General features: G+C 37.7%; 1 protein-coding gene across 4 annotated transcripts in view; it reads left to right on the plus strand.

Annotated features, from left to right (window-relative positions):
* The window catches only part of CEP112 (centrosomal protein 112), a 288,709-nt gene that overhangs the window by 163,263 nt on the left and 101,826 nt on the right, over positions 1–23,620 (plus strand). For 2 of the 4 annotated variants that reach the window (XM_050920643.1, XM_050920644.1), the window contains exon 21: positions 16,460–16,564. The exons of 1 other annotated variant lie outside the window; for it this stretch is intronic. In XM_050920643.1, the coding sequence (XP_050776600.1) occupies positions 16,460–16,564 (105 nt within the window). The remainder of the gene's footprint in view (positions 1–16,459; positions 16,565–23,620) is intronic. One more of the 4 variants, XM_050920641.1, reaches the window with a different exon arrangement.

The raw sequence follows: 23,620 nt of genomic DNA on the forward strand, positions 1-23,620 counted from the left end.
TGTGTGTGTGTGTGTGTGTGTGTGTATATATATATATATATATATATATATATATATATATATATATTTATTTGTGGTTTTAGTTTAGCATTTCAATTTTATCTTTGATTCTGGATATTATTCAGAATTTCCTTACAGATACCATAAGTAAATTTTCCAAAATGTGGTCTATGATGGTTTGTTTAAAAAAATACTCTGTGTATATTTTCTTTCACAACACATTGTATTAATTCTTGGTAGAAAATGAGATTTTCAGAAACAAAACTCTTCTGATAGTAGAAAATAATAAATCATATTTCATAGAAACAAATTGTTTCTAAAAAAGAAAATGTTCTACACTATCATCTGCCTGAGTAGGCCAGATTGGATAATGAGGTTGGGAATCTTAATATCCAGTCCTAACCAGGCTACCATAGATATACCAACTGCACAGTCTTCTTTGATCAAATTCTTTCCCCAACTTATGATATATACCCTTACCATCTCTAACATTGCAGAATTCCAGGTGCTGTATAGATTTATATAATATTATTGCTTGTTCCTTGGCTTTTTGACCTTTTGGGTGGGGAGAAAAGGAAGACCCCCCACTTAACTTCAAACTGAATGCTTTGCTTTACTGTCATGTTGTGAAGAAGGGAGCTGAGGAAATTGAAGTCTTTTTCCACTTTCTGTTGCCAGGTGATAATGTGCAGGTCCACCTTTTTCTTCCATTTGTAACTGGGTCAAGAATAATTTAAACACTGAAGCACAATTCATCACCATTTGTCACTGTAATATTAACTTAAATACAATAAAATAGTATATTAAAATTATTCAAAACACTGGGTTGCAATAAAATATATGTAGCCATAATTTAGAGGTTTGTTAGTCTCCAGCCCATCAGTTGTCAGGAAAAAAGAATAACAGATTAGTTCTGTAGGTGTGCAAGTCTTAACACGCCATATATGAAAGACATCATAAAAGCAGAAATGGGCTAGGGTGGGCAGGAAGAATGACTAAGTTATTTCACCTCTGCCTAAATCTCGGTTTCTCTGTCTTCCCACTCCCTCTGTGGCTTTCAGCACTTTTCCCAGTGCCTGTCCTTACTCCTCCCTTTGTCCCATTTTGCCATTTGCAGATTTACAAGGCCTTCTGTGGTGCCCTTCTACATATGAGGCAGCCTCCCACTTCTTGTCTTCTGAGCTCTCTCTCTGTTTCTTTCCTTTAAAGCTACTTCTCCTCTAAATTCTTCCTACACTGGACTCTGAATAAATGATCTTTCAACTCTCTCCCACACTGAAACTGTTGCTCTGTATTTATTTTTTTTCCCAAGTTAGACTGTACATTGTTTGAGCCTGACAATGTGATTATTTTATGTCTAATAAAATGCTGCTTAAGTGTAGGATGATGTATAAATAATAACAACTTAAATAAAGGACACCCCTCCCCTGAAAATATTGTCTCTTCCAATGTATGCAGCCTTCCTGGAATAACATTATTATATGATGAAGGCCTTTTATCAGCTAGAGAAAAGGTAAAAAACAAACAAACAAACTATATGAACATATATATGAATAGACTGATAAGGGATTACTACTATAGCACTGGAGAGTTAAGTATAAGAACCAGATTTATACTTCAAATGAAAAAGAAAAGATGTGAAAGAGTCTCATGCTGTAAACCAGGGGTTCTCAGACTTTGGTATGTGGAACACTTGCTGGCAGTCTGCAGATAGGTGCTGACTGTTCCTTCTGTTTCCTTTCTCCTACAAAATTTCATTAAAAGAAGGCAAAAATAATCAAATATTTCCTCATCTGTTTCTTTGTAATGTAAATAATTACTGTAGTTTGCACAAGGATTTTTTTTCCATTGGCCATTTGATGGGAGGTGGTTCACACAGTTATGTCTTAGAAGACATCTGGTTCACAAGACAATCCCTACGTTAAAATGTGGACTACAAATGAGTATATCCCATTTAATCATTTCCCTGCATTGCAGAGGCTTTGATCAATGGTGCTTGTTGGTCTGTCTTGCTCTCTGTCTGTGGTACATAGTAACTTAGTCTCTTGTGAGTCTCATTTACTTTGATCTCATTTCCACTTTTGGGTTTGATGTGCTGGTGTTGGTGCCCTGTGGCATGCAGGAACTCAGACTGGATGATCTGGTGGTCCATTCTCACCTTAAACTCTATGACTCTGTGAAAAAGTGAGACTCACTGCTATAAAACTGTTTTGAGCAGGTAACTTAGATAATTGACTCTTTTTCTAGATTCTCTATGCTCCTCTAACAAACAGAAAACATCTTAGATATGAGAAGATTTGTTCCGTGCTGTACAGCCTTGTCCTGCAGACAATTAGGCAGGTGGCAGTCTCAGTCTGAATTCATATATATGTTTGTTCCACTTACCTTGGCTGTTGCATGGAGGCTCAGGGCTAGAGCTCAGCAGCCAATAGCTGTCTTTTAGGCCTTGTCTAAAACTGAAGTTTTGGGCTACATGGTACCACGTGTTAACTGATTGCCATTTACCACGTTTTGGCTAACAGGATTGTTAATGCTAATGTAGATACTTCACCAGTGTTTGTTCCAAGACATACACAAGTTTTCTCCTGATGGGCTGAGGGCTGAAGTTTGGATGGAGCTTATTGACACAGACAAAAGACCTAACCATAAGCCTCTACTGTTGAACAGAGGAAGAGTTCAAATTTAGGCCCCAATCCTTCAATGAGCTTTGTGTGGGAGCTGCAGCAACATGGAGCCCCATTGAGGCCAGTGGACCTTAGCTCAGGATCAGGGATCTGCCCACGGGGAATTCATTGCAGGATCAGGGCCTTAGTCTCCTGTGTGCTGCCCCTCTTTACTCCTCAAATGAAACCAGTTTTGTCACATCAGTTGCTTTTCTCTCATTCTTGTCTCTGTACCTTCTTCTAGGCTGCCACCTATTTATTAGATGCTCTCCCAAAATCTGTTCAACAGGCTGCAAACAATCCTTTCCCTCCTTATTTGATGGAACCGTCAGAATGTGTGTGCGCCTTAATAAGTGTCTGTGTAGTGTTATGATTGTCAGCTTGTTCTTCCCTTTCCCCTTCCCCATTTTTGGTCTATTTATGACCATTACCTGTTATTTAGACTGTGATATGTTCAGGGAAGGAACAGTGGTTTTACCTGCTTCTGTGTAGCACCTAGCACACTTCTGGGCATTCAAAATTAATTTAAATAATTACTATACTTTACTAGAGATAATTTTGAAAAGCAGCAAAATGTGTTTGCTCATTACAGATGTTAAACTGGCATACTAAAGAATTCACTATAATTTGTACTGTATCCACAATATGTAGAAAAAGGAAAGTAGTTGCCATAGAAACTAGTACATCACATGATATGTACCTTGATCCTGAGCTGGAGTTCTTTACAGAATAATCGACTTCCAGTTTATATCATGTAAACTTAAAGATGAAAATTGGCCAGTTTTTATTGGACCATAATTGTCATTTTATAATAATATTTTATAAAATATTTGTTTTTTAAAAAATTTTTTATGTGTAGTTAAATTATTAACATGGAATATAAAATTCCATTTGAGAATTAGGGAGTGCAGAGAGTGTAGTAGGCAAAGTACAACATGTGAGTAGTTCTTTTATCTACCCAATACATCCAGTGGGGAAGAAGTGATTATTTCTTGCATAAAACCTTATTAGTTTAGGTTCCAGCTTTAAAACATGAGCTCCATATTATCCATTAGCTGGAAAAAGTTTCATTACATATTCTAATTATTCTTATTATCTCTACTGCATGCAAATAGGCGTGGCTTTTGTATACAAGATTTTTATGTCTCAGTTCTAATGACTCTTCATAAATTTGTTATGTTGTCCCCTGCACTTGGAATAACTGTCCTCTTCTGGTGTACCATGCACCCCTTCTTCCTTCAAAGCCATCCTTTAGTTTTACTTTCACTCACCTTTCCAAAGCTGAGCTTTTTTTACAGTGCTGTCTGCTGTCTCTCTTTATTCCTCTCGTGTCCTGAAATTAAAAAAAAACCCAACTAAATGAAAATAGTAATGTCAAACTTCATATGCTATGTAATCATCACATTATCTCCCGTTATTATAATGTTCATCCTCCCTTCTCTACACTTCCTATTCTGTCATTTTCATTCTTTTGTGCTGACAAATGCAAAGTAATATGTATCAGAGGGGATGATGTGAATTACCGATACAATTTGTTAGGTTCTAAGTTAACTGTCACCTCAGGGAAAAAAGACCTGGGCATCACTATGGACAATTCAGTGAAGACCTCTTCTGAATGTACAAGCGCAATCAAAAAAACTAAAACAACAAACTGTGTTAGGATATACAAAGAACAGAACAAAGAATTGTATGGAAAATGTTACAACTATATAAATTGGTGGCATGTTCTCACTTGCTTCTTTCATTCTAACTCATTATCCTACAAATCCTTTAAAACTCTTCTTTGCCTTCAAAAAATGACAACAGGTCAGCAGTTGGTGTGCTGAGACTACTGCCTTTCATGCCTCTCATTGTTCCTTGTACTTCCCTATCTGTCTGTCTGTCTGTATTTGTTGTCTTATACTTAGATTGTAAGCCCTTTTGGTCTTTGTACACCATCTAGCACGTTTGGTCCATGACTATGGCTCCTAGGTGCTGTGGTAATACAGATAAATAATAATATATTATAAACTGTTTGTAGTGGAGGCTGTCTTACACTGCTATATAAATATTAAATAACTTTGCTCTTCAAACTGTGTTCCATTGTGCAGCATCTTTTCTCAGTGGTAAGGTATAGTACTCATCACAAAAAATTGATAATTACTACAACATTTATGATATGCTGCTACACTTCTGCAGTTTCTAAGTGCTTTTTAATTGTAGGAATGCCAAAAATATTGTAGTAAAGTAAATTTTACTGGCATATGGTAACCTGTCAATTTGTAAAAGGAACCCTTGTAGTCCAAAGTGTACTCCAGAGAATGAGATCTGAGAGCACAAGTAGCTAATGCACAGGAAACAGTCAAATTGCAATTTTAGAGCCTCAGTCTTGAGGTGCCATACAGTCTCAGCTCCCATTAATTCAGCAGCTGTCAGGATTGGGCCCTGATGTTGCACTGTGGATGTTATTTACATAATGAAGACCATGTTAGAAGCTGTTATTTTTGTATATTGTAAATACTGCTTGCTTGATGATAGGAAGTTTCCAAAGGATTATAAGGGTTGTTGGTTTAGTAAACACTTTTTTGTTGTGCAAGGAAGGGTGCTTAAGCAGAAATGTTTGGCAGTTCTGTGTTAATTTTTTTAATGTATTCCTTCGGAAAATGTACTTTTTCCGTGAATATAACCAGGACGGAAGCTTGTTTTCTTTGTTAAAATTGTGAACTTTAGTACTAATGGAAGGTGTTGAGTAGAGAGATGTTTAAATCCTTTCCTAATTCAGAGAACAGCTACAACAGTATGAGAAGCAGCAATGGAAACTTCTCCAAGCAGTTCCCTGAATGCCTGGAGGGGGACTGCCTGTAGATAAAAACAACAAGGAGTCCAGTGGCACCTTAAAGACTCACAGATTTATTTGAACATAAGCTTTTGTAGGTAAAAAACCTCACTTCTTCAGAGGCAAAAGCTTATGGCCAAATAAATCTGTGAGTCTTTAAGGTGCTACCGGACTCCTTGTTGTTTTTGTTGATACAGGCTAACATGGCTACCCCCTGATACTTGTCTGTAGATGTGAGCGTGCAGACCAAGATTCATGTTGAAGTCCTGCACTATCTACTGTGATTGCCAAGTGTGAGGCTTGTTAGTGTTAGCTACAGTGGTGGCACTTTTCTTTGGACTCTGTTTCTTCTTTTGTTCACTAAAAACTGTACTGAGCCTGGAAAGCATTTTAACATACCCTACTTAGATCACCAGATATAATAACGTTCACTCACTGCTACTATAAATCAAATTTGAACCAATAATCTACCAATTAAAGGCTTTGTATGACAGTACCCCAAATCAAAGGTATTTTAAATACCAAATGAAAGAGTGAAACACCAAGACAGAAATGATGACAATCTATGGTTTAGAATGTCAACATCCCTTGTTCTGGCAATGTCACTGTCTTAAGAAAATAGGATCCATGTGAATGCTAATTTTCCTAATTTCAAGTAAGAAGTAGAACCTCTTTATGATCTAAATCCTATTACTCAATGTCACTGGTGGGTCCAGTAGGCACTTTTACAATGAGGTAGTAAATAGACATTTTAGAGGTACAGTTATTTGTATTTCTCTTTTATGTGGTTCATGATGGGGGGAGAGAGAAACCACAAAACCAATGAAAAGTCTTGCCTTCTCCTGTAGCTGACATAGTTTGGCTGAAGATATGTCAGTTGGGAAATATGAGGCCTTGCATAAGGCTCTGCACAATCCCACATTAAAGTATTATAGAGAAAGCTTCAACTGGAAAACCAGCAACAAATTACAACTGAAATGCTGATGGCACCCTCCACCATGGTGGGAACCCCAGGAATCCTCTGTTCAGGCAGCATCCTGCTTCAGCCCAAGGGGAAACCTAGCATCCAGTCTACTCTCTTTCCGCCTCATTGGGAGAAGCTAAAGAAAAGATGTGACCAGTGCAATGTGCTTCTGAAGAAGATGCTACTGGCACAGATGTCAGTCCCAGTAACTTACTGTTGATCCTCTTTACAGTTACTTGTCCACTGACCACACTCCTGCACCTTTTAGCAAATCCCTAATGGTCCAATTTCTGCCTCATGTTTTGCAACTTTACCACTACGTCAGCTGGACAGGTATCCAAAGCCACCTCCCTTCTTTGGTACCCCTGCTCAAGCAAATGCCGCCTTTAATGGGTGGTGCTGACTCAGCTGCATCCTCCTAGCCTCAGAACATCCCTTACATGTCCCGTTCATTAGTTATCCATCTTCCTTTCCTACCCAAGGTCAGCTTCTATGCATACCGTTCCCTTGCTACCCCAATTTTCCGTCAGATTCATCCCCTCTTTTTTTCAGTCACTGTCTTCTGCTTTTCCCTTTCACCATGATCAGAGTCTTGACCTTATAATATGGGCCATTTGTGCTCTGCAAAAGGAGAATATCTTGCAAAGAACATTCCATATCTCTTCCGTCAGTGCCGTAAGGCCAGAGAAGCATTTTGTGTTAGGTGTATGTGTTCAAGTTGGCTGTCGTATACTTTAGTAGATCTTCTTTTTTTTTAATCTAGGAAAGCATTTTATCAATAATTAGTGAATTATAAATGCATTCTCTTAAAATAAGATAATGAATAGTTGCACTATGAACTAAACTGTAGAGCCGCATCTTGGTCCAGTCACCCTTAAAGAAGTGATTGTCATCTGTTGGTTCCTTGAATAAATAATGTTTCCTTTCTGCTGAAAGAATGTCAGAGACACCGACAATGATTTAACATTTTTGGTGTAGAGTTCATAAGAAAAAATAAAAAAACTTTTTTCCACAGTGTGACTTTAAATTGGACTCCCCCCCCCAAATACTATACATGTTGGCAGCAAATTAGCTTTGAAGAAATATTGTGCACATCACAATTCTCCCTTGATATACTGGGGAGTCATTTTTGGATCTTTTAGCTCAATCAGACCAATGACTGACATTGTTAATGTCTGCAGTTGACATAGATGTGAAAGACTTTTTTGTGACAAGGAAGGTGATGTGAAGAAGAAGCCAGTGCAAGCTATGATTGTGTTGATATCATCAAATGCTCAAAGACTTTGCAAATTGAAGCTTATTAAGCTGACATTTTGTCTTCTATTCCGCACTAATTGGAATCATGCCTGGATGCCTGATGTGAAAGATATTTAATACCTGAGTGTTTATCATGACAAAATGACAGAAATTGATGTCAAGAGGACTGTAAACTTCTGTTTAAGTAGGAAAACAATATATTTCAAACTAAAATAATGTATTTCATAGTCACTAGTTTTTATATTTATGAAAGCCCTCGTGAAATATTACATTTAAGAGTGAACTTTAGGGCCCAAAAAGAATTGGCCTGATTGCAAATATTTCATTTTAGGCGTTTAAAAGAGTTCTACAGAGTTTATAAAAACAGCAGTGATTGTCAGAAAACCTGACACAGTGTTTTTAGTTGAAACAGATCTGAAAATTCCAGGAACAGTGAACTCCGCTCTCTTATACTGGTGATGTGGTTCTTTTAAAGTTTTTTCTGACAGCTTGAATTCTTTTGTAGTCTGTGCTTTCTTGTGTATTGACATCTGTAAAGTGAATATAGAAGAGAGAAAGCATGCACTTGGAAAGGCAAGCAGCACAAACATGCAGTATGTTGGAATATTTGAAAATAGCTGGGTTTCTATTTGTATGCCCCTTTATATGAAATCTGGGCCTGAAATCAGTTGGAACATCTGAGCATTAACTTCCTATCACCTTCAGAGAGAAAAGTGTGCTCACTAGCTATAATAAAATAGTTTACTAACATACAAGCTAGTCATCAACTTTATGTTACTCTAGAGGCAAATATGGATTCATAAGTTAAATTCCAGTTTTATGATAGACTTAATGGATAGTACAAATGTGGTGTTTATCTAATCTTTGATAGCAGTTGACCATCTGTTTGTTAAAATTAACTGAATTGCTATTTTGTAATGAAATAAAGATTAACCCCTGTGAAAGAATATAAAAAACAAACATATCAAATATAGGAATCATTGGTCATTATGTGACTTACATAGGCTTTCTGATTTTTATTGTAGTTTTTAGCAATAATCAAATGTTTGCAAGCTGTGGTCTGTGGACCGCTGGTGATTAAGTGCTACAGAAATTCAAGTAATAGTGGCCCTCTTGAGGATCGAGTCACCATTATGTTAGTGCGTCCTCCCCATAAATTACTTTAAAATAGATTTAACACTATTATAAATGCTGGAGGCAAAATGGGATTTCGGGTGGACACTGACAGCTTGCAACCCCCCATGTGATAATCTTGCACCCTGAGGGGTCCTGACACCCAGTTTGAGAACCCCTGTGTTAGGCACTGTACAAACACATAACTATAAGACAGTTCTTGCCCCTATGAGTTTATAGTATGAGTGTATGATAAGATATAACAGGTGGATACAACAAGTACATGGTGGAACACATGGTAACAATGAGAAGATGATGATTAGTATAATGAGCAGTGTTCATGGCACATGAGCTGGTTAGCTGTTGTAGTTCTGTTGGTAATTTGTTGCTGGCTTCTCCTCCTCCTCCTGATTTCTGTGTGCCAAATTGTATCAAAAGACACTACGCATACATGAAATACTTTCCATCTCAGCCATTTCTTTTGCTGTTAAAAGCAGAGTTTATGATGTCATTGGTGTTTTTTTTTTAAAAAAAAAGAGAGACAGGTGCATGCAAGACATTTTCTATTAAAATGTGGTCCACACTGTGAAAAAGTTTGAAATCCCTTATAATTGATGTTGTTTTCATGAACACTAGTTTTGCAATACATTTAAACTTCTGTATTATTTCACTTCAGTGTAGCTAAATGTGACCCTTCTGAAGAAAATTATCATGATTGATTCACATGCATAAAAACATATTTAAAGGAGAATATTTTCAGAAAGAGGCTTTATTGATACTGTGGGGAGTGGGATATCAATTTTCCATTGATGATGATGGTGAAAATTATAATTTTCCATGCTGTGAATTTAATTCATAATGGCTGGTGTCTATGTGCACCTCTGCCCCTTAATGGAAGGAATCAATTCATTATAGGGAGATCTCGTGGTGAAACCCTATCGCTAGATGCCTAATGCTGTCCATTATAAAAGATTCTTGCAGCCTTTTTTTGTAAGAAGCTCTAATACTTACAAAGTGGATGTTTGTAGCACATCTTTGAAATTCAACAGGGAGAAAGCCCAGTGGCTAGAGAAGTGCCCTTTTTTTTTTTCTTGTGAAATTCCATTCAGGGTCAGTTGGATTATAAACTGGTAAAAAATGCCATTTGGATTCTCTCGCACATGTTCCTGAGAATATTTTGACATGCTGGCAAAAATTATAATGGCACATGAGCATGGTTAAGAGTCACCAAAGCAACAGCACACACACCATTGGGAACAGCTGGGAGCTTCTAGATCAGCACTAGCAGTCAGTGGGGGGGAGAGCTGGGCCTGGATCCTCTCTCTTAACCACACCCATCTGGTGGGGTACATTGCTTCATAGTCCCAACCCTCTGTTTGGGGGCAGCACATGGGCGGGAGCTCCTCAAGCACTCGTGAGGCTGTGTGTACGCTCACGCACTCGCATACACACACACACCCCAGCAGATGGTCCCAGTAGCCCATTTTTACTCTGCCTGGTATAACAACCTTGTGTCAGTTGCCAGCTAATGTATTTTGTCCTGTAGCTAAAGTGGTAGAGAGTAGGGTTCAAACCCTGCTGGTGATTCATGATTTTTGGGGGAGGGGTGTTATAATGGTACATAACAGAATTTACTTTTCCCTTAAAAGAACTACAGCACCTTGGAAATTACATTTAAAAAATTGCTATCAGAAGGCAGATCATTAGGTTGTAAATTCAAGCACTCAGAAGTTAGAAAATCCCAGATTTACAGATGCCTGTAACTTAATTCTGCCTCATCTGTATGAATTATGGTATACTCTTTAACATGATAGATCACATGTTGTTTTTCTTACAAGACCCTTGTCTCATTCAGTGCACAGGTAGGATGCACAAGATGCCAGACATAAGGTTGCTCAGGAAAACGTTGATCTGGTATTTCCAAATTTCCATACTTAACTTTACAAACTACACTTTTTCTTAACATTGTTTTGATTTGGAATAGGATGTGTACTGCTAACAGCTTTCCTTAGCTTTAATGGTATATATATGCTTGTGCTTTCTGAGCAGGCATATCCAAATCCTATCTCCACTGCCTCTGTGAAGTTTATAGTGGCCAGGGTTGGCAGTGTAGTGATTACTGGGAAGTTCCTAAATGGGTACAGATTTGATTCATAAATTAACATGAGAAGTTATATTGTAATACCTTAAATGTTGTTATGAAAGTGTGAGGCTGGTTTAACACCCACACACACAGAGATGTCACACAACTGTGCCAGTGTTTCAGTCTTGACATTGTGCTTCTGTGATCTAACCAGACATCCATTAATTTAAATGAGTCATCATATTCTTTGTATTTATGATTTAATTCATTATTTGGATTTGGGTCTCCAGAGGAGAAAGGATAGTGCATTAACTGACTTTGCCCCTGATATGGTATCTTTATTTTACTTGCTGAATAACTCCTGTACGGTGTGACGCAATTCAGTGCTATATTTGCTTATACTTCCTGAAGTCCTACTCTCAAACACATAACTACTCAAACATAGAATGGCAGACTACTACAGAAGTACTACTGCACTAAAGATGTCAGTTTATGCTTGGGAGCGGAGGGAATTTTTCCTATTTTGTGTGCAGCTATAATGTACTACAGTTATCATTCCTGATGGTTATTATAGTAATTCTACAGCATGAATGATATGCACATGTTAAGGGAGATGAAAGATACTTCGATAGCTTCTTTTCCACCCAAGCGGAGGACTTTATCAGCATTAATAAAAATAGTTGTTTCTTTTTTAATAGGAATAAGAGGCTTGCTAGAAATACTATTTTTTTCCTAAATAACATTCCCTTTTCTGAAGACTCTGACAGCTCTTGCATTTTTTAGGATAAATTGAAGAGTTTTTCAAGCATTGTTTTGATTTGACACAATTTAGTTCATCAATTAATTTTGAAGGCGCACACATGGTTAAGTGCACATGAAGGGTATAAAAGTGTAGTCACATCCCATCTAACATATGCAAATTGCGATAGTATTAGTAATATCACCATTAAAGAACAGAAGCAGGCTACACACAGTAACTGTATTTGGCCAATCCCATTGAATTACCATAAATATTTTAAGCAATCCAAATAGTTTTGGACTGCCTAGTATAGCTTCCCTGTTCTTATCTAACTCTAGAGGAGTGTGAAATAAAGTATTCATTTAACCAAGTATAAAAATATGTATGCTATGCAGTTATAATCATATGTCATTAATCAGAAAATACTGCAGAAACTGACAAATTAAAAACACAAGGATGTGTCTGCAAGGGCTTTTTCAGTCATTGAAAAGCTGCTTCACCTCTCAGGCAAACTATTTAATGGCAACTTCTTGCTCAGTGTACTGACGTCTTCAAAGGCTCTGACATCTGTCGGCCTTTGAACTACCATTAAAAAATATTATCCCATTTCCATTCTTTTATGCCCATTTTTTTAATTATAGCCCTTCTTTCAAGTTGGGAACATGGTTGGTTTAAATGATGCTGTCCTTTCGTTTTCAGCCACCCAGCTGCGGTTTGAATAAATTGATGTAGAATCAAAGGCGGGACTTTAAAGGGAAAAGGTTTGATGGACTTGGACTCCGAACCAGATGAGGTTTTATGATGAAAAGGGTTTAATCCCAGCACAGGCATCGCTTCTATCAGTCGAGCAGTACAAAGCGATTCATATATATAGGTTCACGAGAAATGATCTATTTTTTTTAAACAGCACAGATCTCTTCAGGACTTGCAAATGTGGCATTAACTAATATTCAGAGAGCTGATTTCCTTTCATCCACCAGAAGCTTATGATTATAGTACAGTTCTCGAATTGGAAATGAGAGCTGCAACACAGATTTAAAGCTGTGCTGTCTGATTTGTATTCAATATACATGTCACTGCGGGACAAGCTAGTCTAGGCCAAGCTGGTTTAATAAAAGAAAAAAACAGTTTCATCATCTGAGATTCTGAGAAGAAGAAAAAAAAATGGTGCCAATTAATTAGTACCAGCATTACCTGACTACTGTGCTAAGGTACTTAGTAGATTGGTATCTTTTGTAAAATTATGCAAGTAGCATTTTAAAACAAACTTTTAGTTTTGATAAATAATATTTGTTTGGATTCTTTCTGTGTTGCAGATTGAGAGAAAAATTATGAAGCATTAATCAGTACTAGCTTCCAGCGGCGTAATCTGTATGGAACACTACATTTGTTTTTCTGTACTCCAGTTTCACAGAAGTTCCAACTGACAGAATCATTGCTATTTCTTTATGACAGTGGCTTTCATTAAGCAGAAATTATGCATGCTTATAAAGAGATTTGAAATCTCTCTATACAAAATAAATACATTGGTTGCCATTTGCCAACATAAACCACAGAGTGGTATCTGAGATATCATTTTTCCCTGTTGTATTTTCTATCTGAAAACAGTAGTCAGCAATATTTTTGTTCTCTAAAGATGCCTTTGGATACAAATATGGTACATAGTACTGATTGCTTATTTTTATTTACTCATATCGATGAAGTGTCCATCCAGCTGTTCAGAAAATTAGAAGCAGTACATTTTAAAAGGTAAAAAGACCGCAAATAGACACGCCTTCAACAGACCATAGTTTTATTTTAAGTACAGCAAAGAGTTGGTTCTATTTAACATATCAACTCCCACCAACATTTTCCTTCCAGAAACTCCCCCAACTTCTCATTCAGCTCCCTGGTCATCCCGAAACAAAGAATTAAATGAAGGATAATACACTATTCCGGGCATCTGACCACAACTTCTTGGCCATCTGGTCAGGAGTAGTCAGTCTATAGTAAAATAAATACAATATAAAAAAAATTATTTCTGCAGTGGATCTATTTGACTTCCAGTTCAATAGACAGGCCCTCCGAAGAAGTATCTGCTTAAGGACACAAAGGTCCACCCATGAATTAGGAAGGCCAATAAATGGATGCTGGAGGGAGATACTGAGCAGAGATTCACTGTTCCCAGGAAATGATCAAGGGAATCAGTAGATGCTGTGCAGTAGAATTCTGTCTGGATGTTTGTACATGTGAATCCAATGGAAATGGGCCTACAGTCGCAGAAAGTCTCCCTGTGATTGAGCTGCTTCTGCTGGACTGCTTGACAAGTGCCAGGAAGAGGTTTATGAGGAAAACTCTGGACTTAGTGTATCCACAGATGGAGTGACCGCAAATAAAAAGGTGAGGGAAGAAGAGCAACCAAAACTTGAAGAGCAGGTTCCAGAAAAGGTGGAAGAGAGGCCACAGCCTGGCACGCTTAAGGTCAATGTGTGAGAGAGTCTGTGAACTGTGCCAGCACAGAACCATAAAGGATCCACCAACTGATGCCCCCATCAGGCATAGGAACCAGGATGGAATAAAGGCTTCTCTGTTGAGACTAAACGGTTTTTTGCACATCTGTGACACCATTCACCAGACTCAGAATGAGGCTTCCATGCTTGCTTAAAGACTGCGTAATCTTCAACAGAGCAGCTTGTCATCCCTAGTGAGATCACCTCTCAATGTCGGAGATTCACTAATGGTGGACAGCACACCCAGGCCAGTACATTTCAGTTATCTTCAACCATCAGCTCAGATTATAACAGATTGTACTTTTGTGGGTTACAAAGCTCACTTGAGGAAATGAGACTTCCTAGAAATATGTTGGAGTTACAGGTGATTTGTCTGGTTTTCAAAATGTTGATGGATTGAGGAAGAACTTTGTCAGTTTTGATAGGCAACATTGCAGTCATGATACTATGTGAATCTTAGGGCAGAAGCTCCCTTCTGAACTATATGTCAAAAAAGCTGTCTGGCTCTGGGAATAGTATATTCTACATCACAGCACTCCTTGTGCTTCATTTGCCCAATGAGGAGATCATCTTGGCAGATGACTTGGTTAGGATGTACAGGACCCAATAACATTTCCTCAAGGTGGTGGCAGTAACTTGGATAATCTGAAGTTGGAGATCCTCTCAAATAGGTCCCTCTCCAACAAGAAAGAACGGGTAATACCCTCAATTTTGTCCTGGAAGGGAGGGAGGTTAAATGCATCCAAGCTTCCTGCCAGACACTTCCTCTGAGATGTCAAGGTTTTGACATAACTTACTACCCCTACCACTTCTTTCCAGGAATCTTCAGAGAAATAAGGCTCGGCAGAACTCAGATGATAATAGTAATTCCAACTTGTGTACATCCGTTTGAGCTCTAAATTTTCTCCTAGTTTTGACTTGTGGAACTTCTAGAACCTGTGTTTCTTCTGTCTGAAGACCACAGTCACATTTTTTATCCAGACCTGAAATCCCAGTTCTGGCAACCAGGATACTGTTGCTGAATTCTGATTCAGACTGCTGAAGTTGGGTCCAACAAATGTCGTTAGGAAGATTTGAGGAAAATATGTGCCTTAAAATGGAAGAGGTTTTTAATTTTTGTCTCGCAGAACAGAGCTTAAACTTCAAGCTTCTGCAGTTCCTTTAGTGTTGGACAGCTTGTTTTCGCTCAAGTACTCTGAGCTGTGAGTACACTGTTACAAATCCATGTGGCAGCCATCCTACAATACAGAGATGGTCAGTTTTCCCACATCCTAAAATAAAGATATTTTGAAAGGACTGCTGTATATTCTGACCTACATCTGAGCCTCCATTTTAACATTACACATGAAGGCAAGCAACTAAATATTGACTAAATGTACAAGTGCTAGAAGTCTAAATACTAAGAGTAGTCTAAATACTAAAGTGCCTGGAATAAAATGAGGATATTGGTATAACAGGCTGATTTTATATTCTTATATCTTCCAGCTTAGGAACTTAAATCTGTTCCTTGCTAATTTAATAGAATCACATTTGAATTTTTAAGGAACATTTTTTGTTTTTCTTGCTCATTAGGACTGCATTAAAGATGGTAATAACAAAAGCCAGGAGAGTCAGTGGAATTCAAGTGCGAATAACTATCATAGAATCATAGATTATTAGGGTTGGAAGGGACGTCAGGAGATCATCTAGTCCAACCCCCTGCTCAAAGCAGAACCAGTCCCCAAATGGCCCCCTCTTTTAATATGTTCTATAAAGATATGACAGTAAAACATCCTCATTAGATTTCTCATTAACATGGTTTCTGGTTTTCATTAAACATAAGACCATAAGAGCTGCCATATTAGATCAGACCATGATCCATCTTACCAAGTATCATGTCTCTGACAGTGGCCCATACCCAGGCTCAAGTGAGATTGCACAGAACAGGGCAAGTAAAGAGTGATTCACCTGTGTCTTCCACTCCTGACTTGTAGTAGTTTGCAGTTTAGGGTTTTTCTGAGCATGGGATCATCTTGGCTAACAGCCGTTGATGAACCTATCCTCCATGAACTTACCTAATTCTTTTTTTGAACTCAGTTATAGTTTTGGCCTTCACAATATTCCATGGCAATCTGTTCCATGGCTTAGTTGTGTGTCATGTGAAAAAGTACTTCCTTTGCTGACTATTCATTTAATCAGGTGATCCCTGGTGTTTGTATTGTGTAAAAGAATAAATAACACTTCTCTGTGCATTTTATATCATTCAGGATTTTATTTACTTCTATCATACTCCTCTTTAGTTGTCTGTTTTCTAAGCTGAACATCCCTAATCTTTTTGATCTTTCCTTATATGAAAGCTGTTCCATATTCTTGATCATCTCTGTTATCCATCTATGAACCTTTTCCAGTTCCACTATATCCTTTCTGAAATGGAGCAACCAGAACTGGACACAGTATTCAAGGTATGGGCGCACTATGGATTTACATATTGGCATTGTGAAATTTTCTGTCTGACTCTCTTATCTTTTTCCTAATAGTTTCTAACATACTGTTAGCTTTTTGCCTGCTGCTGACAAAATCTTCTTTTTGGCTGTTTACAGCTAATTTAGAACCTATAAAAATATATGTATATTTGGAATTTTTTCTAGTATGTATTACTTTGCAATTATTAATTTTGAATCACTTTTCTTCTCTAAATTTCATTCCATAGCTAAAGACTTGTATAGTTTAGATGTTATATTAGTTCTTAGTTATTATATAGGGAACTAAATCTTTTAATAAATTACATAGATTTGCATGTACGGGGAGAAAGAGCAACAAAAGAACAGATTTGTGAATGTGAGGAGAGACACAGAAGAGCAAATCAGTAGACAGTGATTATCCAGTGAGGCCATAACACACATCACATGAAAGACAGCTAACAATACATGAACACATATCTAATATTCCTTTTCCTTTAAGGAATTGCTGTAGTTGTCACATGTGCTATTTCATTGTGGAGGGGAAGTAAGGTACTTATGAGACAATCTTCTGCTCTATAAAAATTTTGAAAAGCCTCAGTCTAATTCAGTCAATTTTTTTTATGCAAACTTGTTATAACCTTGCAGGTGTCTCAATCCCCGGAAATCTTATGGGGTATATTTCCAGGTCAAAAGAAGCATTTGTATAATGTCTTTAGAAATACGGCCATCACTGAGATAAGTAAGTCTCCTATCTGGAGGCGTTCATGTACTGATGGGAAACTGCTCCCTTGCTTTGGCTTCCATGTCTAATGTTTAATTAGGGAGAGCAGTCCCAAAATTTTTATTTACTAGTCAGCTTCACATCCACCTGCTTACATGATTGTTGTAATCTTTTCTCTAGCCTCTCATCTTTGTTTCTACAGTTTATCCAAAATATTAGTAGTAGTAAGGATGACTTTGTTCTTTTGTCATTTTTACCATATCAACCTTCTACTCCCCAGATACCTCTTGTCTTTCTGACTCTTAACACGTCAGAGACAAACTCCTGTTCTCACCTTCAGGAGACCACATAATCTTGCCCCTCCCTACAGATTTGCTCTTATTTTCTGCTATCTCCATACCTTCCTGACATCACGCAATCATCTGTCTTTACTCTTCCCTTCATCTCTTGTTGCCAGTCTCAGCTTTATAGTTTTACTCATGTCGCTTCCTACACTTGGAACAGTCTCCTTGTTCTTTTCTACCAAATACTCTTTCTCTCCTCCTTCAAATCTCTCTTAAGCCACTTCCCTGCCCCCCCCAGTGGTCTAGACTAACTTCTTCTTATCATCAGTCTCTACGTTTCCTTACCTGAAATCTTGTCTTGTGTTTTGTCCTGTCCAAATCTGGGCTTAATCCAGTTTCATTTGAAGTCAATGAAAAACACCCTTGGGCTCTAAAATTGTTGACTCACTAGTTCATGAAGTATGACTTACATCATATTTCTGTAGTGTCACGTACATTTATGCAACTATGGCCCATACGTTTGTAGATCTGAGCCTATATAAGTAATTTTAATAATAATTCTTCAGTGCATCAAAAAGAGAGCATGCCCCTCTTGTTTAAATGATTTACAGCACAGAAAAGATGACACCAAAGCCCTTTAGCTGTCTGTACTTTTTATTTCTTTTGAAGCAGAAGTCCTAGGGTGTCCTTCCTTTTTAACATGTTCAAGAATCTTCTATTTTACGTCCATTGATCTTTTTGTCTTCCAGTCCCTCATTAAGCACCTTTTCCCCAGGTAAGTGGATAAATGGGTAGAGTATGTCTTCTCCTTTAGTACAGCTGACAGTACTACTTTGTCATTAGCCAATGGCAAGGAAGGAATGCTGGTTTCTCACAGGCAATATAACCAGTGCCCTCTCTCGGGGCCAAACACAACTTGTATTAGCAATATGTTTAATCTGTTCTGGCTCACACCAATGAAGATCCTCTAGCAATCCCCAAATACATGGTATCTAAATCTGTGAATTCTATATTTAAAATAAATTTACAAAATCTAATAAATTGACATTTTTAGAGGTCCAATTGGAAAGGGGAGCAGCACAAACATGCAGTATGTTGGAGTATTTGAAAATCTGAAATCATTAGGAACATCTGAGCATTAATTTCCTATCACCTTCAGAGAGAAAAGCTATGCTCACTAGCTAAAACAACATACTTTACTAACAAAGAAGCTAGTCATCAACTTCCCATTTTACAGATGGAGAAACTAAGCCAGTGATGTTAACTGAGCTTTACTTTACATGAGAGCTTCAAGTAGAATATTATGATGAATTGTAAAGCACATTTAAAAACTAAAAGAACAGAGTAGCTGGCAGTGCCAATCTGCATGTTTTTGACTTTTAATGGAGAACAAAAGTATAAAAAAGCCCAGTAACAAATAGAAACTCACAGGCTCCTTTTCTAACATGCGTCTTCCAGTGCTGCTTCATTGCTGTTCTATGAGAAAACATTAAAATGTGAAGAATGATATGTCTTTAGCTGTGATAATAGATAATAATCTAAGATATTTAAACTTTTAAAAACAAAAATCTAGATTAATTTTAAAATAGGTGTATCACATAGGAGGTGACTGAAGAATATTGATGTATTGCTGGATAAAGGTCTTAATTTTAGTAATTAACAGGCATCTTGATTATTGGGCTCTTTTGTGGTAAATAGGTGTTCATCTTTAAAGGTGTTATTGAAAAGAAGAAATAAAGTATCACTAGCATACAAAGGAAACTTGACACTCAGGTATATAAATTAGAGGTAGTAAACAGATTAGTGTGTAAATTATTTATTAAAATGTTGTGAAAGAAGGTTTCATTACAGGAATGCCTTGGATAGTTTCTTCCATGAATTAAAAAGAGAGGGGAGCTAAGCAGGTGATAACTCCTCTTTACTGCTCTTCATGTGTCAACAGTTCAATCACATTTCAAGAAAATGCTTAAGGTGCAGAGCAAAGGAAGACAAGATAGAGCATGTTCATCTCTCTCTGTGTATGTATTAGTTGTATATAGTTATATAGCCCTTTCTTGGGGCTATGTATAAAATGCAAGAGAAGAGAAACAAAAGAAGAGAGAATTACTTAGTTCGAGAACAAAAGAAAGAGGCTACATTAAGACCACAACTTTGTTCACTGTGTAGGATGGTAAAAAACTGACAGCCATAAAGATATTATACAAAAGAAGACATGTTAAAGAAGTTATGGATGCACCTTTAACAAATTCACAACAAGTAGTTAAACAGTCTTTGGAGCGTATACAATTTCCAAGCAGTCAATTTAAAGTATCTCATGGAAGAGCTTTGACATTTGTAAGCAACTTAATACTATTAAAATTAATGGAGGAAATATGTAAGTTAGCATCAAAACACCTTACTTTACAAGTCCCACCACACATTTTTTAAGAGAGATGTCAGAGAGATATTTGCAAAGGTGAAAAAAACTAAGATCATGTTGAGAGATAATTGAATGCCTCTGTATTAACCCCAACACTGGGAATTGGGATTTTGCGAGAATATCAGAATGACCATACTGGGTCAGACCAGTGGTCCATCTAGCTAAGTATCCTGTCTTCTGACAGCAGCCAATGCCAGGTGCGTCAGAGGGGATGAACAGAACAGGGTAATTATCGAGTGATCCATCCCCTGTCATCCATTCCCAGCTTCTGGCAATCAGAGGCTAGGGACACCCAGAGCATTGGGTTGCATCTCTGACCATCTTGGCTAGTAACCATTGATGAACCTAGCCACCAGGAACTTATCCCAGTTATACTTTTGGCCTTCACAACATCTCCTGACAACGACTGTGTGTTGCGTGAAGAAAGTACTTCCTTCTGTTTGTTTTAAACCAGCTTCCTGTTAATGTCATTGGGTGACCCCTGGTTCGTATGTTACATGAAGAAGTCAATAATACTTCTTTATTCAGTTTCTTTACACCATTCATGAAGTTACAGACCTCAGTCATATCCCTCCCTAGTCGCCTTTTCCAAGTTGAAATGTCACAATCTTTTTAAATCTCTCCTCATATGGAAGCTATTCCATCCCCTTAATCATTTTTGTTGCACTTCTCTGTACCTTTTACAATTCTTATATATGTTGAAATGGGGCAACTAGAACTGCATGCAGTATTCAAAGTGTGGGCATGGCATAATGATATTTATTATCTATCTCTTTTCTGCTGATTCCTAACATTGCTAGCTTTTTTTGATTGCCACTGCACATTGAGCAAATGTTTTCCGAGAACTATCCACAATGACTCTACAAGCTCTTTCTTGAGTGGTAACAGCGAATTTAGATCCCATCATTTTGTGTGTATAGTTGGGATTATAAGAACATAACATAAGAATGGCCATACCGGGTCAGACCAAAGGTCCATCTAGCCCAGTATCTGTCTACCGACAATGGCCAATGCCAGGTGCCGCAGAGGGAGTGAACCTAACAGGCAATGATCAAGTGATCTCTCTCCTGCCATCCATCTCCATCCTCTGATGAACGGAGGCTAGGGACACCATTCTTTATACCTCCTGGCTAATAGCCATTTATGGACTTAACCACCATGAAATTATCCAGTTCTTTTAAATACTGTTATAGTCCTAGCCTTCACAACCTCCTCAGGTAAGGAGTTCCACAAGTTGACTGTGCGCTGTTTGAAGAAGAACTTCCTTTTATTTGTTTTATGTTTTCCAGGGTGCAATATCTTGCGTTTATCGACATTGATTCATATGCCACGTTGTTGCCCAGTTACCCAGTTTTGTGAGATCCCTTTGTAACTCTTCACAGTCAGTTTTGGATTTAATTATCTTGAGTAATTTTGTATCATCCACAAACTTTGCCACCTCACTGTTTACCCCTATTTCCAGATCATTTATGAATATGTTGAACAGCACCATGGTTTACCTCTCTCCAATCTGAAAACTGAGCATTTATTCCTACCCTTAGTTTACTGTCTTTTAAGCAGTTACTGATCCATGAGAGGACCTTCCCTCTTATCCCAACACTAAAGCTAAATGCTAATAACAAAGTGTTTGCAAAAATATGGTTGCCATTTGTCCTATTTTGACATAACTTTTTTGGGGGATGAGGGGGGCAACGATCATTCAACTGTGTGATTGTAGAGAACCTGCCACACTTCTGTTACACCATCAAGGTTAATCATCATGGCTTTGTTTTACATTATACAAACCGATTTATAAATTCTGAACACTGATTTATGAACATCTGAATTACTGCATCCCTCCAGTGAAAAGTAACCGCCTCTAGGGTAAAATATGGCTATTGTTAACCACACATATACTAAAGCAAAAACATTGTGCAACAGTTGCTTTTTCTCTTGGTGAAACTGCAAGGATAAGTATCAGAGGGGTAACCATGTTAGTCTGGATCTGTAAAAAGCAACAGTAAGTCCTGTGGCACCTTGAAGGCTAACAGATGTATTGGAGCATAAGCTTTCGTGGGTGAATACATCTGTTAGTCTTTAAAGTGCCACAGGACTCATTGTTGCTTTTTGCAAGGAAATGGACGTTTACATGAGCACAAATATTTGGCAAAAGGGATTTTGTCTGTTAAAGGCAATTGATTGTTTAGAAAAGGCTGAATAAGTTCTTGAAGACAAACTCAGGCTAAATAATAAGATGGCTTTTTGAATACCTTTTTAACGGTATTCAGTGGTATTCTTGATGTCACAAATGCTGCTATGCTTGCAAGCTTACAGCCTGTTTTTATTCTCCTTGACATTCATGGCAAAGCTCTATTGACTTCAATGAAAGCATCATTAAAATGTTCAAAGAAGAATCACTTAAGAGATTAAGATGTATCTATAAGCCATCTTAAAGTGAATGAGAAAAAGACTTGTCCAGCTTCTGAAATGCTTTTAAACCTCCTCCCCAGGATGATGACTCATATGGCCTGTCTCCCGCAACACCCAGTTCTGAAGTTGGTCTCTTATGTTTTGAACTACCAGTAGGGAGATGGGTTGCATCAGGAAGTCAGGACAGGAATGGAGAAGAATTAGCAGTAGCAAGGCATGTTGGTGGGGGAAGTATTATCTGCATTGAGTGAGGAAAGGGACTTTTCCAGTGTTTGACTGGGGAGTTAGGGTTGTGGTCTCTGGTGAAGGAGTAGTGTAGTTCCTGCTGGTGGTGAAAGACAGAAGGAAAGGGATTAGAGCACAATATAGGAAAATATTCTCTGCATTGGACACAGAGGACACACGTGCCTGGTGTTGTTAGGATTAGCACTAACCGTGGACCAGAAAGCTGAATAGACAGCGCCTTACATAGATCCCTTGTGGTTTCCTGTTTTTCGGGTGAAAATAAATTACTCTAGCAAGAGCGACTTTGGGATTTTAGGGTCCTTCAGTGGTCACTGAGTTCATTCCTGCAAGAACATTTCTGTCCTTATTGCTTGGATCAACAAGGACTGAACTGCTGCTGAAAATTCATAAACCATTAACCTGGTGATAATTTTGGGAGGAGAATTTGAATATTTTGATTACAGTGTACAAGAAGGTACAGGACTTCATCCCTCTATATGATATTATCTAGAACAATACCACTAGTATGTTTTTTCCTCTTGATATTTCTATTCTTATGCTACCACTCCCCCCAACATAGAAGAAGTTTATCAACATTTTTTACTAAAGAGCATTTTGTATGTTTCATTTTTGTAAACAGTGTTACCAAGTTTCCTAAACACTTGCTATAATTGGATTGGTGATCTAGGAAGAAAGAGACATGTCTAAGCTGCTGTGATAAAGATGTTAACTGATTTTATTGAATCGGCCCAGCATCTCATATCACATCAGAAGTTAATATGTGAAGTTGTATAGATTGATTTGTTACTGTTCTCTTAGGGGCTTGACGCTTCAATCAGAGGCATTATGTAAATGCCAACTATTATTACTACCTTCTGTATGCATAAATGAAATACCTATAGATTAGCATATCTCTGTCCCTTCACTCCTTCTGAATCCTATTTTCTTCCTCTTTACATCCCTCAAGGCCATCTTTCTTGGACAACATACTTCTGTTC

The sequence above is a fragment of the Gopherus flavomarginatus genome, chromosome 12, assembly GCF_025201925.1.
Source record: "Gopherus flavomarginatus isolate rGopFla2 chromosome 12, rGopFla2.mat.asm, whole genome shotgun sequence".
Lineage (NCBI taxonomy): Eukaryota > Metazoa > Chordata > Testudines > Testudinidae > Gopherus > Gopherus flavomarginatus.